At 42.3% G+C, this 24,595-nt stretch overlaps 1 protein-coding gene across 1 annotated transcript in view; it reads left to right on the top strand.

Moving 5' to 3' along the window:
* tox3 (TOX high mobility group box family member 3) overlaps window positions 1-3,042 on the top strand; it is an 85,963-nt gene extending 82,921 nt beyond the window's left edge. Inside the window, exon 7 of the mRNA XM_083759954.1 lies at window positions 927-3,042. Within this exon, the coding sequence (XP_083616080.1) occupies window positions 927-1,805 (879 nt within the window). The 3' untranslated portion in view covers window positions 1,806-3,042. The remainder of the gene's footprint in view (window positions 1-926) is intronic.
* Window positions 3,043-24,595: the final 21,553 nt, after the last annotated feature.

Below are 24,595 nucleotides of genomic sequence, written 5' to 3'. Positions count from 1 at the left end.
TGAGTTAGGTTGTTTCCTCCGAACAGCGACGATATTCTTTATTTAAGGACATCCATAATAATGTTGATGGTCTTTCAAGTAACATTTCTTCGGTTGTCCATTGTTTTTTTAGTTTTTTTTTAAACAAAGACAATACGACAAATAACAAACTAAATCATTTGGGAGAGATAAAACGTGCATACATAAAAGCTAAAATACAATATAATACACACAAAAAGACACGAGAGAGTGCATGAACTTGTGAGCACTAATTAAAATAGGGCACATGAGTACGATAGTAAATTTAGCTATTCAATCCTTGCCTCTACAAAAAGCCATTTCATATTTAACCAAATTAGACCAAAACTTAATAAACTTTTCCTTCTGCAGCCTGAGAGAGAAAGTGATCTGCTCAGAAATTATTGATATCATATACAATCTATTTATTATTTTATGGTGGGGGGCATCGGGAAGTAACCAGTGCCATGTAAATACTTTTTTACAGACAGATATTAGAACACCAAATGGGTATTCATCAGATCTTCTGGTCAAGAAATGTCCCAAAAATAACGTAGTAAACTCTCAGGGCAGATCTTTTTACATAATAGGTAGTTAAACAACTCGTAAACTAGGCCCTATCTCCAACATGTCACCTCCCCCTCAGAGAAGTCAGCCTTCTGTTTAGGCGTAATAAAGAAGACAACACATAGGCTAATCATTAGACTCATGTATTCATCTGATAGCGTTGCCCAGTCATTCAGTCACGGGAAGGGGATATCTTAGGTCACCGACATTTATGCATAATGCTAAATGTAATTGCAAAACAGGTGAACTGCGGTTCACAAAAGGCACGTTGAACCGTGCATGGTAGAACCGTACGGTTCCATTTTACACCCAGAACCACTGCATCCTTAAATACACTGGCTTCTTGTGGCGTGTCCATCCAGGCTGCAGCAGAGTCGGCTGAAGCCCAGACCATCCGCTCCGTGCAGCAGACCCTGGCGTCCACCAGTCTCTCCCCAGGCCTGGTGATGCCGTCGCCTCTGAGTCTCAACCAACACCCATCCATGTCCGCAGCCGCCGCGGCCGCGGCCGCCGCCCAGGCCCTTCAGCAGGGAATGCCGCGAGCCATCGCCCCAAAACCTCTACAGATGCGGCTGGGGGGCAATCAGATCGTCACCTCCGTTTCTGTGGCCCACCAGAACATGCCCTCTGGGGTGCCGCCGCAGCTATTGGGCCAGATGGGCACCGGAGGAGGGGCTATGGTGGCCGGTGCCCAATCCACGGCCGTGGCGCAAATGAGCCCGCCGCCCATGCAGCCGGGGGGGGGGCAGCAGCAGCATGCAATGCAGATTCAGCAGCAGCAGCAGATGCAACATCATCTTCAGCACCATCAGCTGCAGCAGCAGCAGATGCACCACCAGCACATCCAGCAGCAGATGCAGCATCAGCATTTCCAACACCACCTCCAGCAGCAGCTGCAGCAACACCACATGCAGCAGCAGCAGCAACAGCAGCAACAACAACAACAACAACAACATCAGCAGCAGCATCAACAACAACATCAAATGCAGCTGCAACACATGCAGATGCACCAGCTGCATCAGCAGCAAATTCAGCATATACAACAACAGCAGCAGCAGCAACAACAGCAGCAGCAGCAGCATCAGTCCCAGTGCTCCCCTCCCCAGCACTCCCCCGGTACGCCCCACTCAGTGGGGGGCTCCGCATCCCTTGGCAGCCCCCAGCCCACTGCCCAGCAGCAACCCCACCCCTCCCAAATCCAGGCCCATGCCCAAGTCCTGTCACAGGTCAGCATCTACTGAGCCAAATGAAAAGCCCTATCTCAAAGAAGAGGCTTATAATAATAAAAGCATCATTCCCCGTTGCTTTTCTACGTTGCACTTAAGAAGTGTGTAAGAATTTAGAATGTTATACAAAGAACTAGTCCATTGGTACAGACGGAAATGCACATGTGTGTAAAGTGGAGCAAACTTGTTAGCTGGAGTTTTTTGTCTATGAAATAGGCCGGAGCTATAAGGGAAGTCTGCGGTGCACATGCCCAATGATTGTTTTCCTTTGTTTGTTGGGTCTCTCAATCCTCAATTTAAAACTGACTCTGGGCACATATTGTAGGTGAAAGGACAGGTGTGTCTTTCACTGTTTTATTTAACAATGAAGCTTTATTTATGAGGTCAAAGTTGTCAGTTCAGCCCAGCGGATGGACATTTTGAATGCATTTCAACAAGAGCATTTTTGGCAGGTCTCTCGCCTGTCACAGAAAGCAACCCCGAATGGAATGACTCGCACAGGCCCCGTACTGGAAGACAGTAAACTCAACACATCAACCTGTACTGGAAGAAAGTAAACTCAACACATCAACGTGTCTGCTTTTCCTCACACCGGCCAGTAATTGTCAGAACCTCAATCTTTCTCTTTTCCACCCATCATTCCTGGAGCATTAACTTTGGCCTAAAAAAACTGTTTGATCACATCATCACACTGTTAAAGGCGGGGTGGTGTTTGAAAACATTCACGTCTGTCTTTCTTTATAGGAATAAGACAACTAAAGACACAAAAGGGGCTTCTTGGGGTGTGGTTCTCTGAATCAAGGCCTGAACAGACTGAAGAGACATAAACTGCCATATTATGTCATCTATGTCACTGCGTCATCAAGTTGTAGCTGTATTCTGCTGTATATGTTCTGTAGAGTGTGTGGGTTGGGGGTCAGACTTCCTGTATTCAGTGATAAAACCCCTCCACATTGTTTTGCTCAAGAGTAACTGGCACTCAAAAAAAAAGAGAAAATCCTCCCTTTATGTATTTGCTTTTAACTTCAGATGTTTAACAATTAAATTATGTTTTTATTTTGTGTAACAAATGGGGATATTTTATGGTAAATACAAATTTCTTGGATCAAGGCAGATGCTTTCATGATTGATGTATTTTTACACTGCTCCTTGATACCGTGTTCGTTTCAAAAAACTGAAAGAGAAAAAAAAAAAGACAAAGACAAAGTGGATGCTGTAAATCTAAAGGCAGCCAGTGTGTTGCACTGTTTAAATCTAAAGGCAGCCAGTGTGTTGCACTGTTTAAATCTAAAGGCAGCCAGTGTGTTGCACCGTTTAAATCTAAAGGCAGCCAGTGTGTTGCACTGTTTAAATCTAAAGGCAGCCAGTGTGTTGCACCGTTTAAATCTAAAGGCAGCCAGTGTGTTGCACTGTTTAAATCTAAAGGCAGCCAGTGTGTTGCACCGTTTAAATCTAAAGGCAGCCAGTGTGTTGCACTGTTTAAATCTAAAGGCAGCCAGTGTGTTGCACCGTTTAAATCTAAAGGCAGCCAGTGTGTTGCACCGTTTAAATCTAAAGGCAGCCAGTGTGTTGCACTGTTTAAATCTAAAGGCAGCCAGTGTGTTCATGTGTTGCACTGTTTAAATCTAAAGGCAGCCAGTGTGTTGCACCGTTTAAATCTAAAGGCAGCCAGTGTGTTGCACTGTTTAAATCTAAAGGCAGCCAGTGTGTTGCACTGTTTAAATCGAAAGGCAGCCAGTGTGTTGCACTGTTTAAATCTAAAGGCAGCCAGTGTGTTGCACTGTTTAAATCTAAAGGCAGCCAGTGTGTTGCACTGTTTAAATCTAAAGGCAGCCAGTGTGTTGCACTGTTTAAATCTAAAGGCAGCCAGTGTGTTGCACCGTTTAAATCTAAAGGCAGCCAGTGTGTTGCACCGTTTAAAGCCAACTGAAAATGGACACCGGAGGGATTTTTGCCAGCTGTAAAAAAAGAAAAAAAAGGGAAAAAAAAACATGAAAAACTAAACTGAAAAATTTACATTTTTCATATCACCTGTTGTAAAGTTTTCATAATGTGAGGCTTTAATTAAAATATTGGTTAACGACCTGTGGATTGCTATATCACATAGTGCATTTCTTGCTCTTTTCTACTTTTTTATGAGTTACAATAGCTGCAATTAATTTTGTTTGAATTTGCTTACAAACCAACTGCTTTTTGAAACCTGTCCGTAGAATAAATGCATAACAATATGAATTACAGTTTGTTTTTCACCTCTTGATAGGATAATTTAATTTAAAGTTTACTTTTGAGTGTTTTTTCTTTTGCCCAGCCATGAACACAAAGTATAGAGGCATTCCATCACTAATGATAGTAGCCATAATTTTGTATGAAGTATTATATATTTCTTTGTGTCGCTTTGTTCAAAATTAAAATAACAATCACAAATATTTATTTGAAGGAATCGGTTCATTTCAAAGATTATATTTGCCATACTTTTTATGAAGTATTTCTTCTTCATGTCTCCCTGTTAGCTATTGAAAATATAAAATCAAAATCAAAATCAATAAATACATTGGGAAATATTGGAAGTACTCGGTTCCTTTATGAGTTATAAAACAAATATGTGTATATGTTTTTTATGGAGGAATTCTATGAAAGAGAATAAATCTTTGCAGGGATATATAATTACATCATGACCATTCATCATGGCATTATTCAAGAGTATGTGCCATTTCTCAGCAATTTGAATGGAAGTCCATTGTTGCCGTGTGTGAAATACAGTGTTCACAAATTGGACAAGGTCAGCATGTAACTGGTACTCCTCAATAACGGTCCCCTTCTCACACACCAGTGCTTCGGCTTCTGCCTCCTCCTTTCTTACTCCCTTCATTTCCAATACATCACCCGTGCCGGCGGGGGGGGGGGGGTGTCTCATATCCCCCCGAATAATATGGTAAGCGGGGGGAGGGAAGGCATGGCAAACAATAATTATCATATCTCCACAATAGGCTGTGATGTCACTGGCCAAGGCTATTTCCCCCCCTCCTTTTTTTCTGCACGGCCGTTCAGGTATTTAACCCATTCTGACCTGAGATCAGATTTATACGAAGGTTTCCACTGGACACACACTGGTCTGATTAACCCATTCTGACCTGAGATCAGAATCTAAAAATGTCAGTCGTTTTTTTTTTTAGATTTTTCAAAAATAGCAGACCTACAAGCTCGTATCGCACCACTCGGTGGTGCGATATGAACTTGTAGATCTGCTATTTTTCAATAGCTAAAGCATAACATGATGACACCAAAATGGGTGCCCGTTCAGAATGGGTTAAACCTGACAGAAATATCGTTTCCCAATCAAGGCAGCGACCATCTGTGATAGTGACTTCTTGATATCATTTCCAAATTCCGTTTTTATTTATTTTTATTTCAATTAGTTTTGATGGAATTGTTTGTAATTTGGGTTGAGACGGCGCTGCCGCTGGGGGTGCTGCCGTGATTGGCTCTTCAGCTCAGGATGGAAAAGCTGCCTGTTTCTCTGCCGTGATTAATTGCAGCATCTGTCCTGTCAGAAGACCGCACGAGTGAAGAGGTCTGCAAAGAGAGAGAGAGAGAGAGAGAGAGAGAGGGGTGGGGGGGGAACTGCAAATAAGTGCTGGCAACAGTCTTAAAGGGCTTATGATGAAATGAAAATTAAAAACAGCAAGTGGCGTGCATGACCTGAATCGCAATTGATGGGTGGAGAAATGGAGGGAGAGAGAGAGAGAGGGAGAAGAGGAAGATAATGAAGGAGTGAGTGGGGTGTCCATGGCTACCAAACGCATGCTTTAAAAAAACACAGTAATGAGGCTCTGGGAAATGGCTGTTATTATTCTGAACAGATTCACAGCAGAGCCCATTAATAATGCATGCAGCTTCTTGTTATTCTGTAACCCCTCAGAGCTGCGGTCACTGTGTGTACAAATATCTCACAGCCGGGGTTGGAGATACGCGACTTTGCAATAAAAAGGTTACAGATATTTTCAAAACACAGATACACACAACAACACGCAGACAGCACATCATTTCCGAATGATAATGTACTGTTCCTCGTTGTAATGGGGATTGGGATAGTTTGGCTCATTGAATACATTTCTTGCACATGCTTTATTGCAGTACCCCCGGCCCTCCCCTCCCCACTTTGGCATCTGCTTGATAAACGATTTGCAAGAGTAAGTGTGTGCTGCTGTATTATTATGATACAAGCATGAAACAATCAATATCATGCTTGCTATCCTTCAATATTATCTGTCCTCGCCATTAAGTAAAGCTGCGTAAAGGGTGCATGACAGTAATATGTCATTTGAGCAACACAATCACAAAGTGACCTAATTGTCGTCGTCGTCGTCGTCCCCCTCCCTACCCTCCGGGGTTAGGGGCTCAGCAGCATGTGATGACTAAGGGAGTCACATGTGGAAGCTGAGGGGATCCTATATTTTAATTATTTATTTGGTCCCTTTTGTTGTTTTCCTGTTCGATGCACAGATACAATGTGGGCACAACAAAAGAGCCCTGTTGGCAACTGACCGTCTGACCATCGGAGCCTTACCCTGCAGTTTGGAGCTAGGCCACTTCGCAGACGCAGACCACTTCGCAGACGCAGACCTGCCACGACCATTTTCTAAACACACAAACACACACACATTAAACTAAACATGACTACTTGACTGCTAACACCTGGTAGGAGAGAAGACAAAGAGTGGACCCGAGAAGTCCAATGATAAGCTTTGTTTATATTAGACTACGGATGCACTGGGAGGGGGCACAGACCCGATTTAAGAAACTCTTGACCTTGCAGTCCAGTGGTGAGCTTTGAGAGAACTATTGCCCTCTTGGCTGAGCAGTGGACCTTGTTTAAAAGGCTGCTGGTTGTCGGCCCCTGCTAGACTTAAGGAAATTTACTGTGCACGTCCCTGACCAACAAACAGTCACAGTTCTTTTAGACAACTTTTGACCTATCCTATATGCTCTGGTCTCATCATAAACCTTGTTCTCCACAAGGTTTATATGATTTATGATCTAGTAAGGCTAGGGAAAAGATTATGATGACCTTGTACAAAGTACAAACAAACCTTTTAATAATCCAATCTGTAAACTCCTTGGTATGGTGGCTGATATTTGTGATGCCATCGCTGATTTAATCACTTGTCTTGGCGTGTTAAGATCTAAAGATTACACTGAATGATCTCAAGATATAAAGATTAACCTCACTAAGATAAAGCTCATTCTAAGATACTATATCGCCTGATAGCATCAGCCAAAAGATAGCTAAAAGTGCCACAATATTATATTATATTATATTATAAATACATGTCTGCCAAATATGTCCTTGAAAATAATATGAGCACAAACATACAAGCACATTATGTGTAGAGTACATTAGTGTGCATTCACCTGTGCGCTCTCTCTCTCTCTCTCTCTCTCTCTCTCTCTCTCTCTCTCTCTCTCTCTCTCTCTCTCTCTCTCTCTCCCTCTCTCTCTCTGTGCGTGCTTTACTGTGAGAGATCATCATGGGACAGATGTCAACAGATGTCTGGGGCCATCTCACCTGAATGATGATAGCACCACTTAATTTCCATGTATAATTTGGATTGGTTTGATTTCAGCCCTGCTCTCCCGCCTATCACCACTTTCCTATTTATCTGATCCTTACTATACAGCCTTTGTGTTCAGCCGAGGACCCTGACTCCAAAACGGCCTTTTTATTGCAACTTACTTAGCCCATTAATGTAGGCTATTACCCAGCCAACATGTTTCTATGGCAACCATACTGATAAAGTGTACTGGGAGACGGGAGTGATAGATTGCATGTGCATGCTGTGTCACATCCAATTAACTCAGGCTGACTGTACAACACATTATGCCACGCCTCAGAGGAAAATCAATAAATATGGACGGTGCCCAACAAGGTGCCTCCTTCTGTTTCTCTTGTTCTCTTGCACCACTTGAGCATCCTTATTCTGGTGGGGTATACAGTCATTCACCAAAGTACATCTCAGGTCCGTTTTACTAGCAAAGAGGGCCTAAGTGGTTGAAGATGACAGGAAAGCTTAGATACATCTTGCCACTAGGATGTATCCTAGTGGCAGGTGCTGCGTAGACACCATTCAAAAGTTGGCCTATTCAGCCCAAACTCCTCTAACGCTCCATTCATGCATAGCAAAACACCATCTGCTCCTGTTTTGCCCCGAGCAATCACAGCTGACCAGAAAAAAAAGAAGAAAAAAAAAGACACGATAACAGCTGTTGCCAAACAAAAGCCAAACAAAAGGGGCTAGGAAAAGGTTATACAGACAAGTCCGATGATGAAAATTACTCTTAGCAGAGGAGCGTGAGGCAAAACGCCAGCTCTATAGGGAAAAAAGACGGATGTGCTCCAGTGGTAAGAGGTGGAGGAACGGGTTAAATATTGAGAGATTGAATCTGTAGGCCTGACAGGGGCTGCAAACAGCACTGACTGTATCTGCTAAAAATAGATGCAAGCTGATCCATTCATGCAGTCAATTTTCTCCGGGAATTAGAGACCAGACAAAGACGCCACGCAGTGACGTCACAATATATGATTACTGGTCTACTATGTGGTGTAGATATGATGATTGTGATGGTATACTTACTGTAGGGTACAGCATAAAAAGATGTGATGCTACAGGTGGCTTTTTCTTTTTTCATTCTATTCATTGTACAGCCTGTCAACAGCAGCATGCAGTGTGTCAGAGCCAACATGGCTTATGTCGTGACAATCTAAAAACAACATGAAGGAGTTAAGAATTGATTGACCCTCTAAAAATAAGTGAGTAGGATTTGTAGAGTGAGAGGAGGGAAAACAGACTCGTTCAGATTTGGGATGAAGGCACAGATGCTCATTAGCCAGTAATATATTGTCTTAGCAGTCCATGAAAAACTAATAAAAAACTAAATCAAACCTGGATTAGGTAATCAGTCAGACAGACTGAATAGAGTGCTAAGATAAGTGTGCCTCATTGCTTCACCCGGAGCCCAGTTCAGTCCCACCCCGCTATACGCAGGCATTGTGCCGTGATTGGCAGCGGTTTCTCGACCCTGAGAGGCCCGGCTTGATCTAATGTATGGCCGCTGACTCAGGGGGTGGGGCAGCAGGAGTAGGTGAAAGACGGAACAGCTTGCATGCCTCCACAGTGCAGCGTGCATTAGGGTTAGGGTTAGGGCCATGCACACTGCAAACTGTAGAAACCACATAGAGTTGTTGTCGGCGGAGTGACAGGAAGACCGCATACTGTTACAAAGCTGATTCAGTGTCGCTCTAAAAAGGTATACCTAATGCACCTGATATACAAAGCAATGTTTACCACATACCACGGCTCTGGCCCACAGAGAAAGAAAGTTCAGTTCAGTTTTGAAAAGTGGGTATACCTGTATACAGGACCAGCACTATTGCACAGTATGGTTATTTATTTGTATGCCAGTGGTGAAGCTCTAAACTGAATTTCGTTGTTTCATGCAAGCAATGATAATAAAGATCTATCTATCTATCTATCGTGAACAGATCTGTACCTAACGGATTTGTTTTTAAGACCGGATACCCCGTCCAGGACAGGCTTCAGACGCGCCTCCTCAGGAAACTTGGCTTAGATCTGAACCCATTTAATTTGGTGTTAGGCCCTTGCTTGCTGACCTCGACGCCAGGCAGGGTTCGAACCCACAACCTTCTGCATGAAAGGCATATGCTCTAACCACTATACTAACCTACCTAAACCTGGAACTAACCTAACAGTATTTTGTATATTATTCTTAAATTATTCTCATGTCACATTGCATAATTCAATACGTACTAGAACAGTTAGACAATTTTTGTATTTAAAATGTAGGCTACTGTTCTGCGATTGACAACCTGCCTGCGGCTATGTGACTGTCCTGAGGCAGTTAGCCCCACCCATCAGCCACTCAATACAAACAAATACAATTTAAACCTCGGTCTGAACATGACATGCAAATATCCTCTCTGTTGCTACTTGGTGTAGTGAAAGAGGTGATCTATTGCTGGAACTTGATGATACAGAAGTTCCAGTGGCAGTTGATCAGTCTATTTGCCTAACAAATGTGTTTTCTCCATGACCTTTTCAACGGCTGGCTTCATGCTGTTAGTACTAGTAACCTAATATTCTGCAACATATTAGCCTTGTGTAGTTGTGAGAAAACAATATAAAAGTAAACAACGTGAATAATCGAAGCATATTATTATTGTGAAGATCAGATAACATTAAACTCATCAAACATTATGATAATTCTTACATTTTAAAGAAAATGAAAGAAAAAATAATGGAAAGCTTTATTTTCATGGAAACATATGTTAAATAATCTCAGTCAGAAGAAGGCTGCATGTTGCGTGCGTTGCATAACATAAGGTCTGGACAGTGTAGTGATAGGGGTTATAGACAGGACAGAAGACAGGCTCCAGCCTGTTGCCATTAGAGGTGATTTGTCTGCCGTACTGATTCCAGTCCCATGTAGTTTTATCAGTTTAATGCCCAGGCAGCGTTCATTATGTCTTCGCTGGAAGGGTCAGCCTCTCTTCAGAACAAGTGTGGGTTGTGTTTCTGTCAAAGGGGAGGGGGTTTAGTGCTTGACCCGCAAAGCCATGCAGTTCTCAGAGTGATCCATTGTTTGGATGCTTTCTTTGTTAGGTCTTTACAGAGAGAGAGAGAGAGAGAGAGAGAGAGAGAGAGAGAGAGAGAGAGAGAGAGAGAGAGAGAGAGAGAGAGAGAGAGAGAGAGAGAGAGAGAGAGAGAGAGAAGGGGGCCAGTGTAGGGGGAGGGTATATGAGGTAGGAAGAGAGAAGAGAGCTCTCTGTGCCAGAGGTTAGCACTCATCCTAAACACATTCTGACTGAACTGCGAGGGCTTTGATTGGTCCTCCAATCATAAGTCCACCAATCAGCTCTTATCACCTGCAATAAAAACACCTGTGCACCTCCATTCTTCTTCTCCCTTTTCTCCTCATGTCCTCAGAGACAGACAGCCATGGTTTTGTGCTCAGACATACAGTTTTGTGCGTGCGTGCATTTGTTAAGTTTTGGCTTTGTTGTGCATTTCCATCCATCCATCTTCAACTGCTTATCCGTAGTCTGGTTGCGGGGGCAACAGATCCACCAGAGAGCTCCAGACTTCCCTCTCCAGAGCAACATTAGTCACTTGAACTTCCTCATGGTGATCCCGAGGCGTTCCAGGGCCAGTTTAGAGATATATACTGCCCCTGCCGCTCCGATTCTCCTGCTGATCTCCTTCTCGGTCCTCCCCTCACTCGTGAACAAGACCCCAAGATACTTAAACTCCTTCCCCTGGGGTAATGTCTCACCCTCTACTTGGACTGCACAATCCATCGGTATACCCTCTCCACCACGACTTCGCCTCGAGATCCTGTCCATAAAAATTACAAACAGGATACGTGACAATGCGCAGCCTTGGCAGAGGCCAACCCCCTCCGGAAACTGAAAATGGAGTTAGGGAGGGGGGTCAAGGATGCACATCTGTTAGATCTTGGTCAACAATTTATTAACTAAAATGAACTAATTGCATGGTTTACACATGCTTAAATTGAAAAAAAGGGAATTCTGTCCTTTTCTAGATGCTAAATTAAGTCATTTTGCAGGGGACCCCCTGTGTGTGAGATCAAGCAACCTAGTCGCTTCTTTTGGGCTTGTTTTCATTGTTTCTCTCACAAAATCTGCAACACCACACCTGAAGAAGCGGAGGTCAACTGGCCTGAATCTGCAACACCACACCTGAAGAAGCGGAGGTCAACTGGCCTGAATCTGCAACACCACACCTGAAGAAGCGGAGGTCAACTGGCCTGAATCTGCAACACCACACCTGAAGAAGCGGAGGTCAACTGGCCTGAATCTGCAACACCACACCTGAAGAAGCGGAGGTCAACTGCCTTGAATGGATGGATGCTGCATGTTCTAAATATCAGCAATCCGAATGGCAACACAAATGCAAGGTAGCCACCTATTTTATCTTATCTCATCTTTAGCCAATAGCCATACAGACCAATGGACCAGCTAATTCAAATGTAATAAGTTTACTATATACATGTTTAATGTTTGTCTTGTCTAGACAAACATTAAAAACGCCATTGACAATGGACAGAGTCTAATGTTTGTTTTGTCTGTCACTGAGCAAATCGGCATAATGTTATGTTATGCCCCTCACAGTATATATTTAACAAGTAAACGATGATAAGCCAAGTGTCTTAAATCCTTCATTCTTCCATACCAAGGTCTCAAATTACCCTAGAAATCAATATATTATGACTCTTCTACAGCCAATTATCTTCATGTGTCATTGTGTTGAGATCGATCTTCATCCTACATATGGTGCAAAACCATTGAATGTCAACTAATTGGATACTGGACAGTGGCCCTGTGATGTCATGGGTTATGCAAACACACACGCTATAGCTGACTGAAATCAACTTAATATGTGCGTACAGTCAATTTGTCTGGCTGCGCTTTGAGGTGATTCGGGGACCTGGTGGCAGTGTGAGTCTATTTATCATACAAGTCCTAATGTGCTAATTCTGTGTTCATAATCTGAAGCAGCGTCATCTATCAATGTCTGCTTGACAGGCCCTGCCCCCTTAGAGGCTGTCCGCATGCCTAAGGGGGTCATTTCTTCACAATGTCCTAAATTCAGATTTTCACTCCATAACAATACAAATGAGCTTGCTCTGCCATCGTTGATTAATGGAATACCACAGTCCCCCTTTGTCTTCTTTTTTGGTTATTAAATGAATGTCTGTGTTTAGGATGAATGGGCCTAGCAGAAGAGATATGTCGCTCCACAATGCTATATGAATGGGCCTAGCAGAAGAGATACGTCGCTCCACAATGCTATATGAATGGGCCTAGCAGAAGAGATATGTCGCTCCACAATGCTATATGAATGGGCCTAGCAGAAGAGATATGTCGCTCCACAATGCTATATGAATGGGCCTAGCAGAAGAGATACGTCGCTCCACAATGCTATATGAATGGGCCTAGCAGAAGAGATATGTCGCTCCACAATGCTATATGAATGGGCCTAGCAGAAGAGATATGTCGCTCCACAATGCTATATGAATGGGCCTAGCAGAAGAGATACGTCGCTCCACAATGCTATATGAATGGGCCTAGCAGAAGAGATATGTCGCTCCACAATGCTATATGAATGGGCCTAGCAGAAGAGATATGTCGCTCCACAATGCTATATGAATGGGCCTAGCAGAAGAGATATGTCGCTCCACAATGCTATATGAATGGGCCTAGCAGAAGAGATATGTCGCTCCACAATGCTATATGAATGGGCCTAGCAGAAGAGATATGTCGCTCCACAATGCTATATGAATGGGCCGAGCAGAAGAGATATGTCGCTCCACAATGCTATATGAATGGGCCTAGCAGAAGAGATATGTCGCTCCACAATGCTATATGAATGGGCCTAGCAGAAGAGATATGTCGCTCCACAATGCTATATGAATGGGCCTAGCAGAAGAGATATGTCGCTCCACAATGCTATATGAATGGGCCTAGCAGAAGAGATATGTCGCTCCACAATGCTATATGAATGGGCCTAGCAGAAGAGATATGTCGCTCCACAATGCTATATGAATGGGCCTAGCAGAAGAGATATGTCGCTCCACAATGCTATATGAATGGGCCTAGCAGAAGAGATATGTCGCTCCACAATGCTATATGAATGGGCCTAGCAGAAGAGATATGTCGCTCCACAATGCTATATGAATGGGCCTAGCAGAAGAGATATGTCGCTCCACAATGCTATATTAGCTCTGTTGCACAGAATGATTATCTGCATGTTGGTGCACTCACTTGCTGAACTGTTATTGTATATTGTTACGCACGCACGCACGCACGCACGCACGCACGCACGCACGCACGCACGCACGCGCGCGTGTATGTGTGTGTGGATGTTGCATATGTGCGTGCATGCTTGTGTGTTTCTGTGTGCGTGCAGCCGTGAACACTTGTGTGCGTTCGTGTATGCATGTCTGTACACCTTTGAATTATGTTTGGGTGCTTTATTCACTGTATTTAATTAATTTTAAAGGTAAATGTCACATACATACTGATGTGAAGCTGTTTTAATACGTTTGTATCATAGGATTACTTTTGTATTCAAATACAATGCATGCAGCGGCTATTGTTACTTGCATTGTTTTTTAAATGCCTACTGTATGCAGTCAAATGGACAGCAATGGCATGAGGCCTGATTCCGGAAAGATTGAAGGTGACACAGCTAATTCAGCGAGCGGACATCAGACATGAATGCTTGCTTTGACCTTTTCTGTGACTATGAGCGCAGGCTCCCTCACAAGAGCAACTGCATTAGAAAATAAATGGAAGGTCTTGGTTGGAAAGGTCACGACACATGTTTCTGTGATGTGGTGTGGAGGCCTTGGTCTATGGCTGACTGCAGGTGTGACTGAACTGCATAACCATATAAAGAATGATAAACAAATGTGTTGGTGTAGTGTTGTTGACAGACACACATAATATGTGACATACACATATGGATATTATTTAGATACACATAGCACCTCGACGACCTTGTTGATAAAGTATTCAATCAATCAATCAATCAATCAATCTGTGCCACTTTTCCACCAGGGTTGAACTGGTTCAGTTATTTTTTTCCTGCCTAATATTGAGCAAGTTCAGAGTGTTTCCAATGAAAATGAATTGCCGGTTCTGTGAAAGCACCCAAGGTTCCAAGAATCTAGAATGGAACCAGTTCTAAAGCGAAAGTTATTTTGGTGGAAAAGGTGTCTTATTGTTACTGCTGCTACAATTTTGAGTAACCAAAACTAAATAATTGTACTCTAGTGTACTTGGATATAAGATGTAACAATGTAACGATTAGTTTCTCCACTGTAAACACTGATTGCTTTAGTCTGTTACATTTGATTCGCGATGAGGGTGATGGAAGACGTGTTTGGGACTGGAAATCCCTACAAGATTACAGTGACTGGAGGAGGATTAGTGGACCATCTCAGACCAGATGTGGTTATGTGAATAGAACTGCTGCTTTGCTCCATTATGTCTGGTATACAGACACAACAGTTGGAGGAAATGCAGTATGCAAAAGGAATACTAAAGACAGTCGTGTGTGTGTGTGTGTGTGTGTGTGTGTGTGTGTGTGTGTGTGTGTGTGTGTGTGTGTGTGTGTGTGTGTGTGCTTTGACCTTTGCACTGTGTATTATTTTACTGCAATGGGAATTCAACTATATCTAGGCTATACTATATTTTGTTGTAGCTGCCGGCGCGATTGGACCGGCAGCTAAATATACAGTATACTTTTAGTATTTTACCTTTACTGTATCTGTTTGTCTCATTTATGTAAATATAATTCCTAGATATAGATTTGAGGAAGATGCTCTCAGACACACTTTCCTCATCCTGTGAGCAGTGGGAGGAAAGCAGAGCCTGCTTGACTGTGTGGAGCAACCTTCAGCGGGATCATTGACGTAACTGTTGCACTAGTTTGCACCAGTATGACATGTTGTGGTTCTCTGAAGGAAACTGGAGCCCTTTGTTGTTATTTCATCTACTGCAAATTAGGGAGGAGAAAAAAAATAAGACCAAAGTCTTTGGTCTTTTTGTCTAGAATGTATTCCTCAGAAACAGAACATGTTTTTGTATATTGCTCAAATAAAAAGTGCTTCCTTGAGCAATCATAACATTAGGTATTTAACCACTTAAATCCTATATGGTTGACCGGAGTCCCTCAGGACTCTATACTGGGGTCTTTAATGTTTTCTCATACTGTGGTAACACTTTTGCTGGTTTAAGTGGTTAAACAATTGCAATCTAGTCCAATATTCCAATCTAAACGTACTGTGTGTTTCTCTTCAATCTAAGTGAGTGAGCTTAAGTAAACAGAAATTAATGTTACAGGAGTTATTAAAACCTAGATTCATTGCACATTTAGTTTTACAGTATAATTTACCTTTTGCCATAAAAAGATAAAACAACAACAAAACTAAATGGAAATCTACCCAGTAGGGGATCTCCGAGGAAGAAAAGGTCACTTGGGCAGAAGATTCATCGCCTCAGTAAGAAATGTGATGGATTCCTCCAATTGTAGCTTTCTTTTGTGCTCGCTCTGCGCTCTCTCTCTCTCTCTCTCTCTCTCTCTCTCTCTCTCTCTCTCTTTCTCTCTCTCTCTCTCTGTGTCATAAATAGTGATTCACAGCTCTGATTCGGACCAGGCTGATGATTTTAATTTTCCGTTTTCAGTGTAATAAACATTGACATGAGAATGAGCCCGAGGCACAGACTTCTAATGAGAAAATGAAATTAGTTTTTCAGCTGACTGATCAGAAACATTTCATACATTATAATCAAGCATTTATTTGACGTGATTTGTTTTGTGTGCATAATGCGCATATACACACACGTTACGTGACACGTGTACATGTGTGTGCATGCACTAGCATGTACGTGCACTGTGCATGTAAGATAGTATTTATGTTTGTGTTTGCTGCTTCTTGCTGCTCGTTATCCCTACAACCGAGATGTAACTGGTGACATTTGCCAACCTTCTGTAGCAGAATTAGCTGTCTGGATACGCCAGCAGGGAGAAGTGTTTCTCTCTCATCTCTCTCTTATCCATCCATCACTGTCCATCACCAATAGGTAATGACAGCCATAAACAATTACTGTGGTTTTCCTCTCGGAAGGATTAGTGTTAGGGGTTAGAGGAGAGGGTGTGGCGGTGGATAGATTTACTATGAAATTCTATTCAGTACAGTGAAATGCCAAATCTTGGCATGATGTCAATACACTGTTGTGAGAAAATGCATATGTATAACCAGTGCTGTGTGATTTATGTAAATAATAAAATACATGAGTGTGCATTTTCTAAACCAAAGCCAAAGTAGCCGATCTACAAGCTCTAGAACCCTAGCATCAAGCTGACAATGCGTTTAACTTGATGCTAGGGTTCATGTGGTTACAGGGTATATCATAAAAGTAGCTTGAATTGTATTCAGATGTCCATACATTTATTTAGGATAATAACAGGCCACATAGTGGCGTTCTGTCAATCTGTTCTAGGAAAAATGTAAATAGGTCATTAAAAGACAGCTTGGAGATGTGAAAGGCCTTGAACCCCATTTAGTGATTGACCCATTGATTGTGCGGCTAAGCATAACCAATCATATTATTACTGCTCTGAGGGCTATAATACATTTCATCTTTTAAAAATACACGATAATCACAATACCATGTTTATTACAAAACATATTAATACAATGAAGATGTGGATATTTTTTATTGAGCAATAGGCTACAATGCATAGTTCACATGTAAATCATGTAAAAGGCGTCACACAAATGTATAAAAAGTAGCAGATCTACTTTTAGCCACATTTTGAGTCTGTCAATCTGCTACTCTTGTTTTTTTTTATTGAATCCTGAAAATATGCAGTATATAGGCCTATGAGGTTTCGACCCGACAGAGACAAGATATATGGACAAAGTCCAGCCGAGATGCCACCCAAATGTTTCAATTCAAATGAATGGCAAAAGACAAACATACAATAGTATTTTTCATTTCACTATGCCTTTAATGTCTTTACAAAGAAACATAATGTGTGTTGTAGAGCATCGTTTAGATGTGTTTTAGATGTGTTTTAGTGTGCAAATAAACAGTTTTTCAATGGATTCAGTATTTCAGTTTACTCTAGAGGATACTCTTATTTTGAAGAGATCGTCTACCGGAAGTCTTATATTCGCTACCTTAGATTCGCCAAAAAACACTGGTCTCTGGACCACACTTTATTCTAATCAGAAGACCATTGGTTTCACCTGTTGTTGTTTTGAGTTGTTGCAGACAGGCAGTGGCAAGCGACATCTTTGTTGTCAGAAGAATTAGCGTGAAAGGAGCTCTTTCATAACGTGACGTCAAAAACTTTTATTGTTTAAAATAAGAAATGTAGGCTAATGAAAAAATAACAACTCCTGTCCTGAATATTCTGGGCAGAAGGCTCGCACCCACGGTAGGTCTATGCTAGGCTACTTAATTCTTGTGTGTTCTTTCTTAGTTTGTGTTATGAAGACATTTATGCAACATTGTGAATAAGGTATAGACATATATGAATATAACATTTCATAGACACCTGAAAACAGCCATACCTGAGTTTTAGTTTAGTTATTTTGGTTCTTGTATGGTACACTAATATTTTTCTACACATAATGGTTGTGAAAAAGTAGCCGCAATTTGCAACACTAGATTATTATTTTTTTTAGAATTGGTTGTATCTAGAGTTGCAATATACCACCCATTGACAGCCCATTGATCCAAATCAATTTCTGTTCTGCTTGTATTAAACAACGTTAAACTCACCAACATTGCAGCTGTAGGGCAAGCTTGAATTATCCTCTTTTTATCTGCAAAGCGGAGGGCAAGCTTGAATTATCCTCTTTATCTGCAAAGTGTTTAAAAATCCACTGTAGACATGTTATGAGCTACTTTCTGCTATATTTGTTTCCAAGTGTACACGGTTCGTGCTGTTTCCTCCTGCATTATTATTTTTTAAATACATTTTATTCAAAGAGTATGACATCATAATGCAAGTTTCACAGAAAGACAATACAACTTTGTTTTTATATTTTCTCCCAATCCTCCCACCCACCCACCATCTTTCCCTACGAGGCCAGACATACAAACAACATACATACAGATATAAAACCAATAGGTTGAGTACATAAACAAAGAAAGGGATCACATGGTTATGTTCACAGAAATAATTAATAAACAACTTAAAAGGGGGGTAAAATAAGAGACAGAAATAATAATAATAATGCCTCCTCCATTCTTATTATTATTAGATTAATAATCACCTGAACAGAATTTCTTGGCAGAAAGTACCTCATAACATGTCTATGGTGGATTTTTATGAAACAAACACAGATTGAAAGACGATAATTCGCTTCCCTTATACACACCTGTGTGAACTGAGCAGTGCAACTATACATGTATTGTTATAGTTACTGTAGGCTACTGTGCTCTGTACTGTACCTGTAAAGAAATGACAGTTACCGTGTGGGGGTCCCTGGAACATCCAGACCCCCAGGAACACGCCCAGGGCGGCCCCGTTTTGCGTCCGAAACAGTCGATGACAGGGTTACCGTGTTGCAGCTTTCCGTGCTCGGACACAGGGACACACATACGGACACGCATAGCTGCGTGATCGGGCGGAGGCACCACTCAAAAATCTAGTGTTGCAAATTGCGGATAGTAAAAACAGACATTCATGGGCTGTGTGGACATTGCATCAAATCAAATCAAACAGAGTCAGGATGCTGATATAAGTGATATTGTGCGTGCATGTTGGCTCACTGGAAACACTGAGTGTGTAGTTATTGTGGTCCTTGAAATAAAAACATTGAAGAACCACAGTGCTAGTGCTACACTAAATGGAACAGAGCCTTCATATGATTGTGGTAACACCTGTGAAGGAAATAAGGAACAGGCCCAATTTCCTTCCAATATGGCTGCTGTGCTGTAGAGCCTATTGACTTTACCAATACAATTGCCAATAGGGTGTTTAACTATGATTTGTGCTACTTAGGATGATCATCTTTACAGCATGAAGAACCACTGCTTCCATGTCACAATTGGAAAGACAGCATTTGATGAGTCTTTGCATAGTGAGGTGAGTACCAGCACTTACACATGTTCACTGCATTGTTCTGGTTGTTGCAATGTAGCTGACATGGGTGTGCATTTTGACTGTCTTATGTAAATGGTATTTAAAGTCTTAAAGCTGTAAATTGAATACACTAGGGTTATACATATACTGTTTGTATATATATATACATTAGTTTAGATTTATTTTTGGGCTTTTTATGCGTTTTTTTTATAGGACAGTAGGCTGACAGGAAATGGGGAGAGAGATATTGGGAGTGACATGCAGCAAAGTGGAGATCGGGACATGAACCCATGACATGCTGTCAGCGGTCTAGGACGAGTGGTCACTGGTCATTACATTAGTGTTTTAATTGATTTGTAGATTGAAAATGCTTGTATGCTTTTTGAAACTCATCATACAGTAAATAGGTCAGTATAGAAGACAGTTTTGACACAAGACCGGCCCGGGCGGTTGGCTCAACCGTCTGGGTGCCAAAGCAGCCAGACGGTGTGCTGTGGGTTTGACTCCCGAGCCCGACAGCCTTTGCCTTTGTCACTCCCCATCTCTCTCCCCCTTTCCTGTCTGACTACTTCCCTATCAATAAAGGCATAACGAGCCCCAAAAACAAATATAAAAAAAAAAGAACCCAAGTATACTATAAAGCTGGGCCCGCTTGTGCCAGAATTCTTATGCTACAATTAAGAAAGGGTGGATGTTTTGTCCAGATTCAGAATGCTCCTGGCATTCCAGTAGTCCAATTGCCCCAAAACTTGGCACAAATATCAGTCTGGCCTTTGAAACGTCTGCTTTTGGCATGTTCAGCTTTTGTCAGCTGTTTTGTTTATTTTGTTCGACATGCTTTTGACAGTATTTGTCACGTGGTCCATTGTGGGCTCCCGGCAGCGGAGAGCTCACAGGCGGGTTCAAGTGAAGACTGTCTGTCTGTGATTCTCTGGTGGTTAAAAAGTGAACACAACGTATTTAACGTAAAGTCAGTACGGTCACTATACATTCGATAAAATAATGTATATCTTAATCTAATGTGTGTTCTACCAAGAGCAGAGTAAATCACCTATAGAGAATATTGTTCGGTTTTATGTTTGGTGACTCTTTGACTGTTGAGCACGTATTATCAGGAAAGTTACAAACCTGATAATAAACGGGGACACATGCAGTAAATGCCTGCAAAGAGCATTGTGTTTATGTGAGGTATAGACTAGTAATCATATCCATGAGATCGAGGAAACGCAAAAGCGAACGCACTAATATTCAGTAACAGATGGTTGAATGGTGGATGGACGAAATAAGTGCAGGTTTTATTGAGCTGGAGGTCGCGGTCGACTCGATTAATGACGAACAGCCGATGTTTTGCAGGGAAACAAACTGAACCATTGTTCTAGCGAGAGAGGCTCTTACTGTAGGTAAAAATGCTGAAAGAGCAAGGCTGCACATCTGGAGCGAAGAGAACAGCAGCAGCTCACACACTCAACCTGAGCCCTCGCTGCTGCTCTGCTTCTCTACAACGGTGGTGCTCAACATGGGGTCCGAGGACCCCCAGTGGTCCTTGAGGCGGTTCCAGTGGGTCCCCACTCCCCAGATAAATGATTGATAGTTTGGAACCAATTGGACCCTTACATGTCTGTAACACTGTGAGTGTACAAATGGACCCTTGCGGGCTGTATTTGCTTACATACAGTACTGTGCATACTCAGAGTTAAATTGATGTAGATTTTACAGTGTAATTGCGGTCCCAGAGACGAAAATCCTGTCAAATTGAGGGTCCTTGATATGAAAAATCACTGCTCTAAACCCTCTCTTCCTTTCACTCTTTTTCCGGCTCCACATACTTTAGGACTAGCCTTAGCTCTAGGGAATATAGGACTTCAAATCAATATCATGTTTATTGGACGATTGTACGAAATAAATATCATATAATATAAGTACACAACGAGTCGTAATACGAGCCTTGGTGAGTTTGTAGATCATCTATTTTGCTAGTAGTTAATCAGACCAAGCAATTTGGTGGCGGCAGATTATAAAAACAATCTATTAAAATTAATTTGTCAATTTGTTGAGAGAGAAAATAAACACTTGGTTATTGAATATCTTGTTTCAATTATATATATATATATATATATATATATATATATATATATATATATATATATATACACACACACACATATACAAATGTCTTTATTGCTTTTGGAAAGACAAGAATTGCCCAGGCGCTCTCTCTCTCTCTCTCTCTCTGCTCTGCCCCACCCTCTCCTCTCCACCATGGGACTATGCTTCACACCAGCAGCCCTTACTGTACGGTACAGTGGGGGCCTGCACGCCTCACTGCCCCCGACTGGAGCTCCCTGTCCATCTGCTACAGGGCCCAGGCCAGAACAGAGGCTACAGTACACGGCAACGTCCCACAGTGTTTCCATTCACCCTCGCGGGTGCATTTGGTACACTCTCAGAGTTTAAACTCAACACCCAGGTTATGGCAGTGTATCTTTAGCAGGGATGAGGGCAGCCAGGACACTGGGAAGTGACAGACACACAGTATGAGGAGAGATCATACCCTTCCCATGTACTACATGTTGATTACATCACCCCATACCCTACTTCCAATGCTCTGGTGAGCTGTGATTTTTGGCTCCATTGAATATCTCTCTCTCTCTCTCTCTCTCTCCCCCCCCCCCCCCCCCCCCCCCCCCCCCAATGTAGTTATTCTTTAGTCACAAGCTGTTAATAGTTGGTTCAACAACCCACAGACACACTTAGCCACTCTCAATTGTCACTTTCAGAATGTTTCAAAAACAGCAGAGCTACAACCTCACAAAAAGTGTGGGCTATTGCTCAGTGCATACACTGGCATATGACGCCCACAACTCTTTCTCTACATTTAGAAAAGCCCACTTTATATTTGGAATATACAGTACAGGTTTGTGTATTGCATGTTATACATGAGAAAGAATGATATTTAACACAAGCTTGTTGACCTACAGTACAGTATACAGTATGTTAATGTCATTCAGTGCTTTTGTATTCAGATACATTGTTGTGTGTGTTGTGTGTGTGCGTGCGTGGTGTGTGTGTGTGTGTGTGTGTGTGTGTGTGTGTGTGTGTGTGTGTGTGTGTGCATGCGCATGGAATGTGATCTGTTGTGACCATAGAGTTATATATCTATAGAGAAGACACCCGAGTTCTCCTCCCATCCTCTTGCATTAAGTTGCTCAAAAGCGCATGAGGCGGATTCACTCCTCCTTCCTGGTAGGAACAGAGTGCATTCTGGGACGGTTTGGTTACAAACACATGAACGCGCTGCCGTTGACTATCATTGTGCCGTTTGTGCGCGTTCACGTATGAAACATTCGTTCATGTGTCATGGCCCCAATCACATGAACGTGCGCAATGATAGTCAACGGAGCAGCGCTGGCTCGAGCTGCACTACCAAATCCGGCCACTATGTCCATTTCGCCTCAGGGTTTCCTCTGGGTGCCTTCTCTAGAAATATATACTCTAAGGTTGTGACCTTTTGCCAGTGGCCAGTGTATTGTTGTTGGCCCATGCGTTGTCTAACTGAAGTTGCGGTATCATTGTGCTGCTGCTTTAACTGCAGTTTACCCAGAACGGCATACCGTAGCTGTAGTAAACCAGTACGACGCCCTGAGGGCGAGAAGCGACTGGTGCACACATCCGCCTGGGTGATGGCAGACTGCTGAGCGAGCACTGGTGCTTTGGAATTCTGTACTGGCCATATATATGAAGCGTGTCTTGAGTGTACAGGGTTTAATGAGGTCGGATCAACGTATGGAATGTCAGAACATTATATGCAGATGTAGGTGATTAATCTGATGATCCAGTCTTCAGTGACGTCATCTTCATATACTGTGTGGAGACGGCCATATATGGAACGTGTCGCAAGGTGTGAGGGACTGAGGGCCATATATAGTGCTGTGACGTGTCATGGGGTACAGGCTTTAGTTCTGACATACTATTGGTCCGACTGTCATTAGAACGACTACCTACCTCAAACCATAACCATAACCGCAAGCACGGGATTAGAGCATGTTCGACCGCATGTCTGACCGTTGTTTCCGCATGTCGGACCTTTGGTATGTCGGATCTGCGTGTGCTAACCGCGACACGAGGCGTGAGGGACTGACGGCCATATATGGTGGCGTGAAGTGTCACGAGGCGTGAGGGACTGACGGCCATATATGGTGGCATGACTGACGGAACGACATGTTTTGCAGGTTTTCATAGTAATCTGTGACCTATGGTCGCAATAATGTAATGAAATGTAACATATGCTGTTTTTAAAATGTGACACAATGACCGGCGATGCACAATAGTAATCCTGCAACAGCCAAGTCATATAAACCCATCGACAAATTACAACTTGAAGTGTCGGATCAAATGGAACGTTGATTCATTTCTTTCTTTGTTTAGTACTTTACACCTGTACTTTGTCCTCCCGAGTGAATATCTTTCAAACATTGAGTTTACTTTTCCTTCATTTCATTAACATTACACGATGTAGTCACGATGTAGGCTTTGAGTTTACATTCTTTGCTCTGTGTATTTATTCATCCGTCAGAGTGAAATGCCATCTGGCTCCCGCTACAGTGTCTCCTGCACTTTGGTGGTAATGGTGTTGAGATCATTACTCGTGATTCTCCCCTCTTTTCCTCTCTGGACGTCAATGGGAATGAATCACATGGTAAAATGTAGCCTCACTCCTCTGGGTTGGACCTTTTCAGGCCTGTAGTTACTATGCAACTATAAAGAAATATTTCGCGTAATAATATGACTTACTTAATTTATACCTCCTCAATCATTCGATGACATCTCATGCCAAAAATAATAGCAGATCTACGAGTTCAGAGAGCCTGGAGATCTGCATTTGTTTTGCACACATTTCACACATTTTCTAAAATAGCATGTCTACAAGCTCATAGCGTGGAACGATATGAGTTTGTATATCTATTTTGAAATGATGAAAGTATAAAATATGGATAAAGTGGTTAACATGATTGTGACGTCTTTCAATAATGTCGCATGCCAAAGAATTATCGCTGATCTAAATAGTTCCGAGAGCTTGGAGATCTGCTATTTTTGTTGCGC

This window comes from Protomyctophum parallelum, assembly GCF_964188405.1.
Source record: "Protomyctophum parallelum genome assembly, chromosome: 2".
NCBI classification, from domain to species: domain Eukaryota; kingdom Metazoa; phylum Chordata; class Actinopteri; order Myctophiformes; family Myctophidae; genus Protomyctophum; species Protomyctophum parallelum.
The sequence above is the reverse complement of the archived record's forward strand: the minus strand, read 5'-3'. Positions and strand labels throughout refer to the sequence as shown.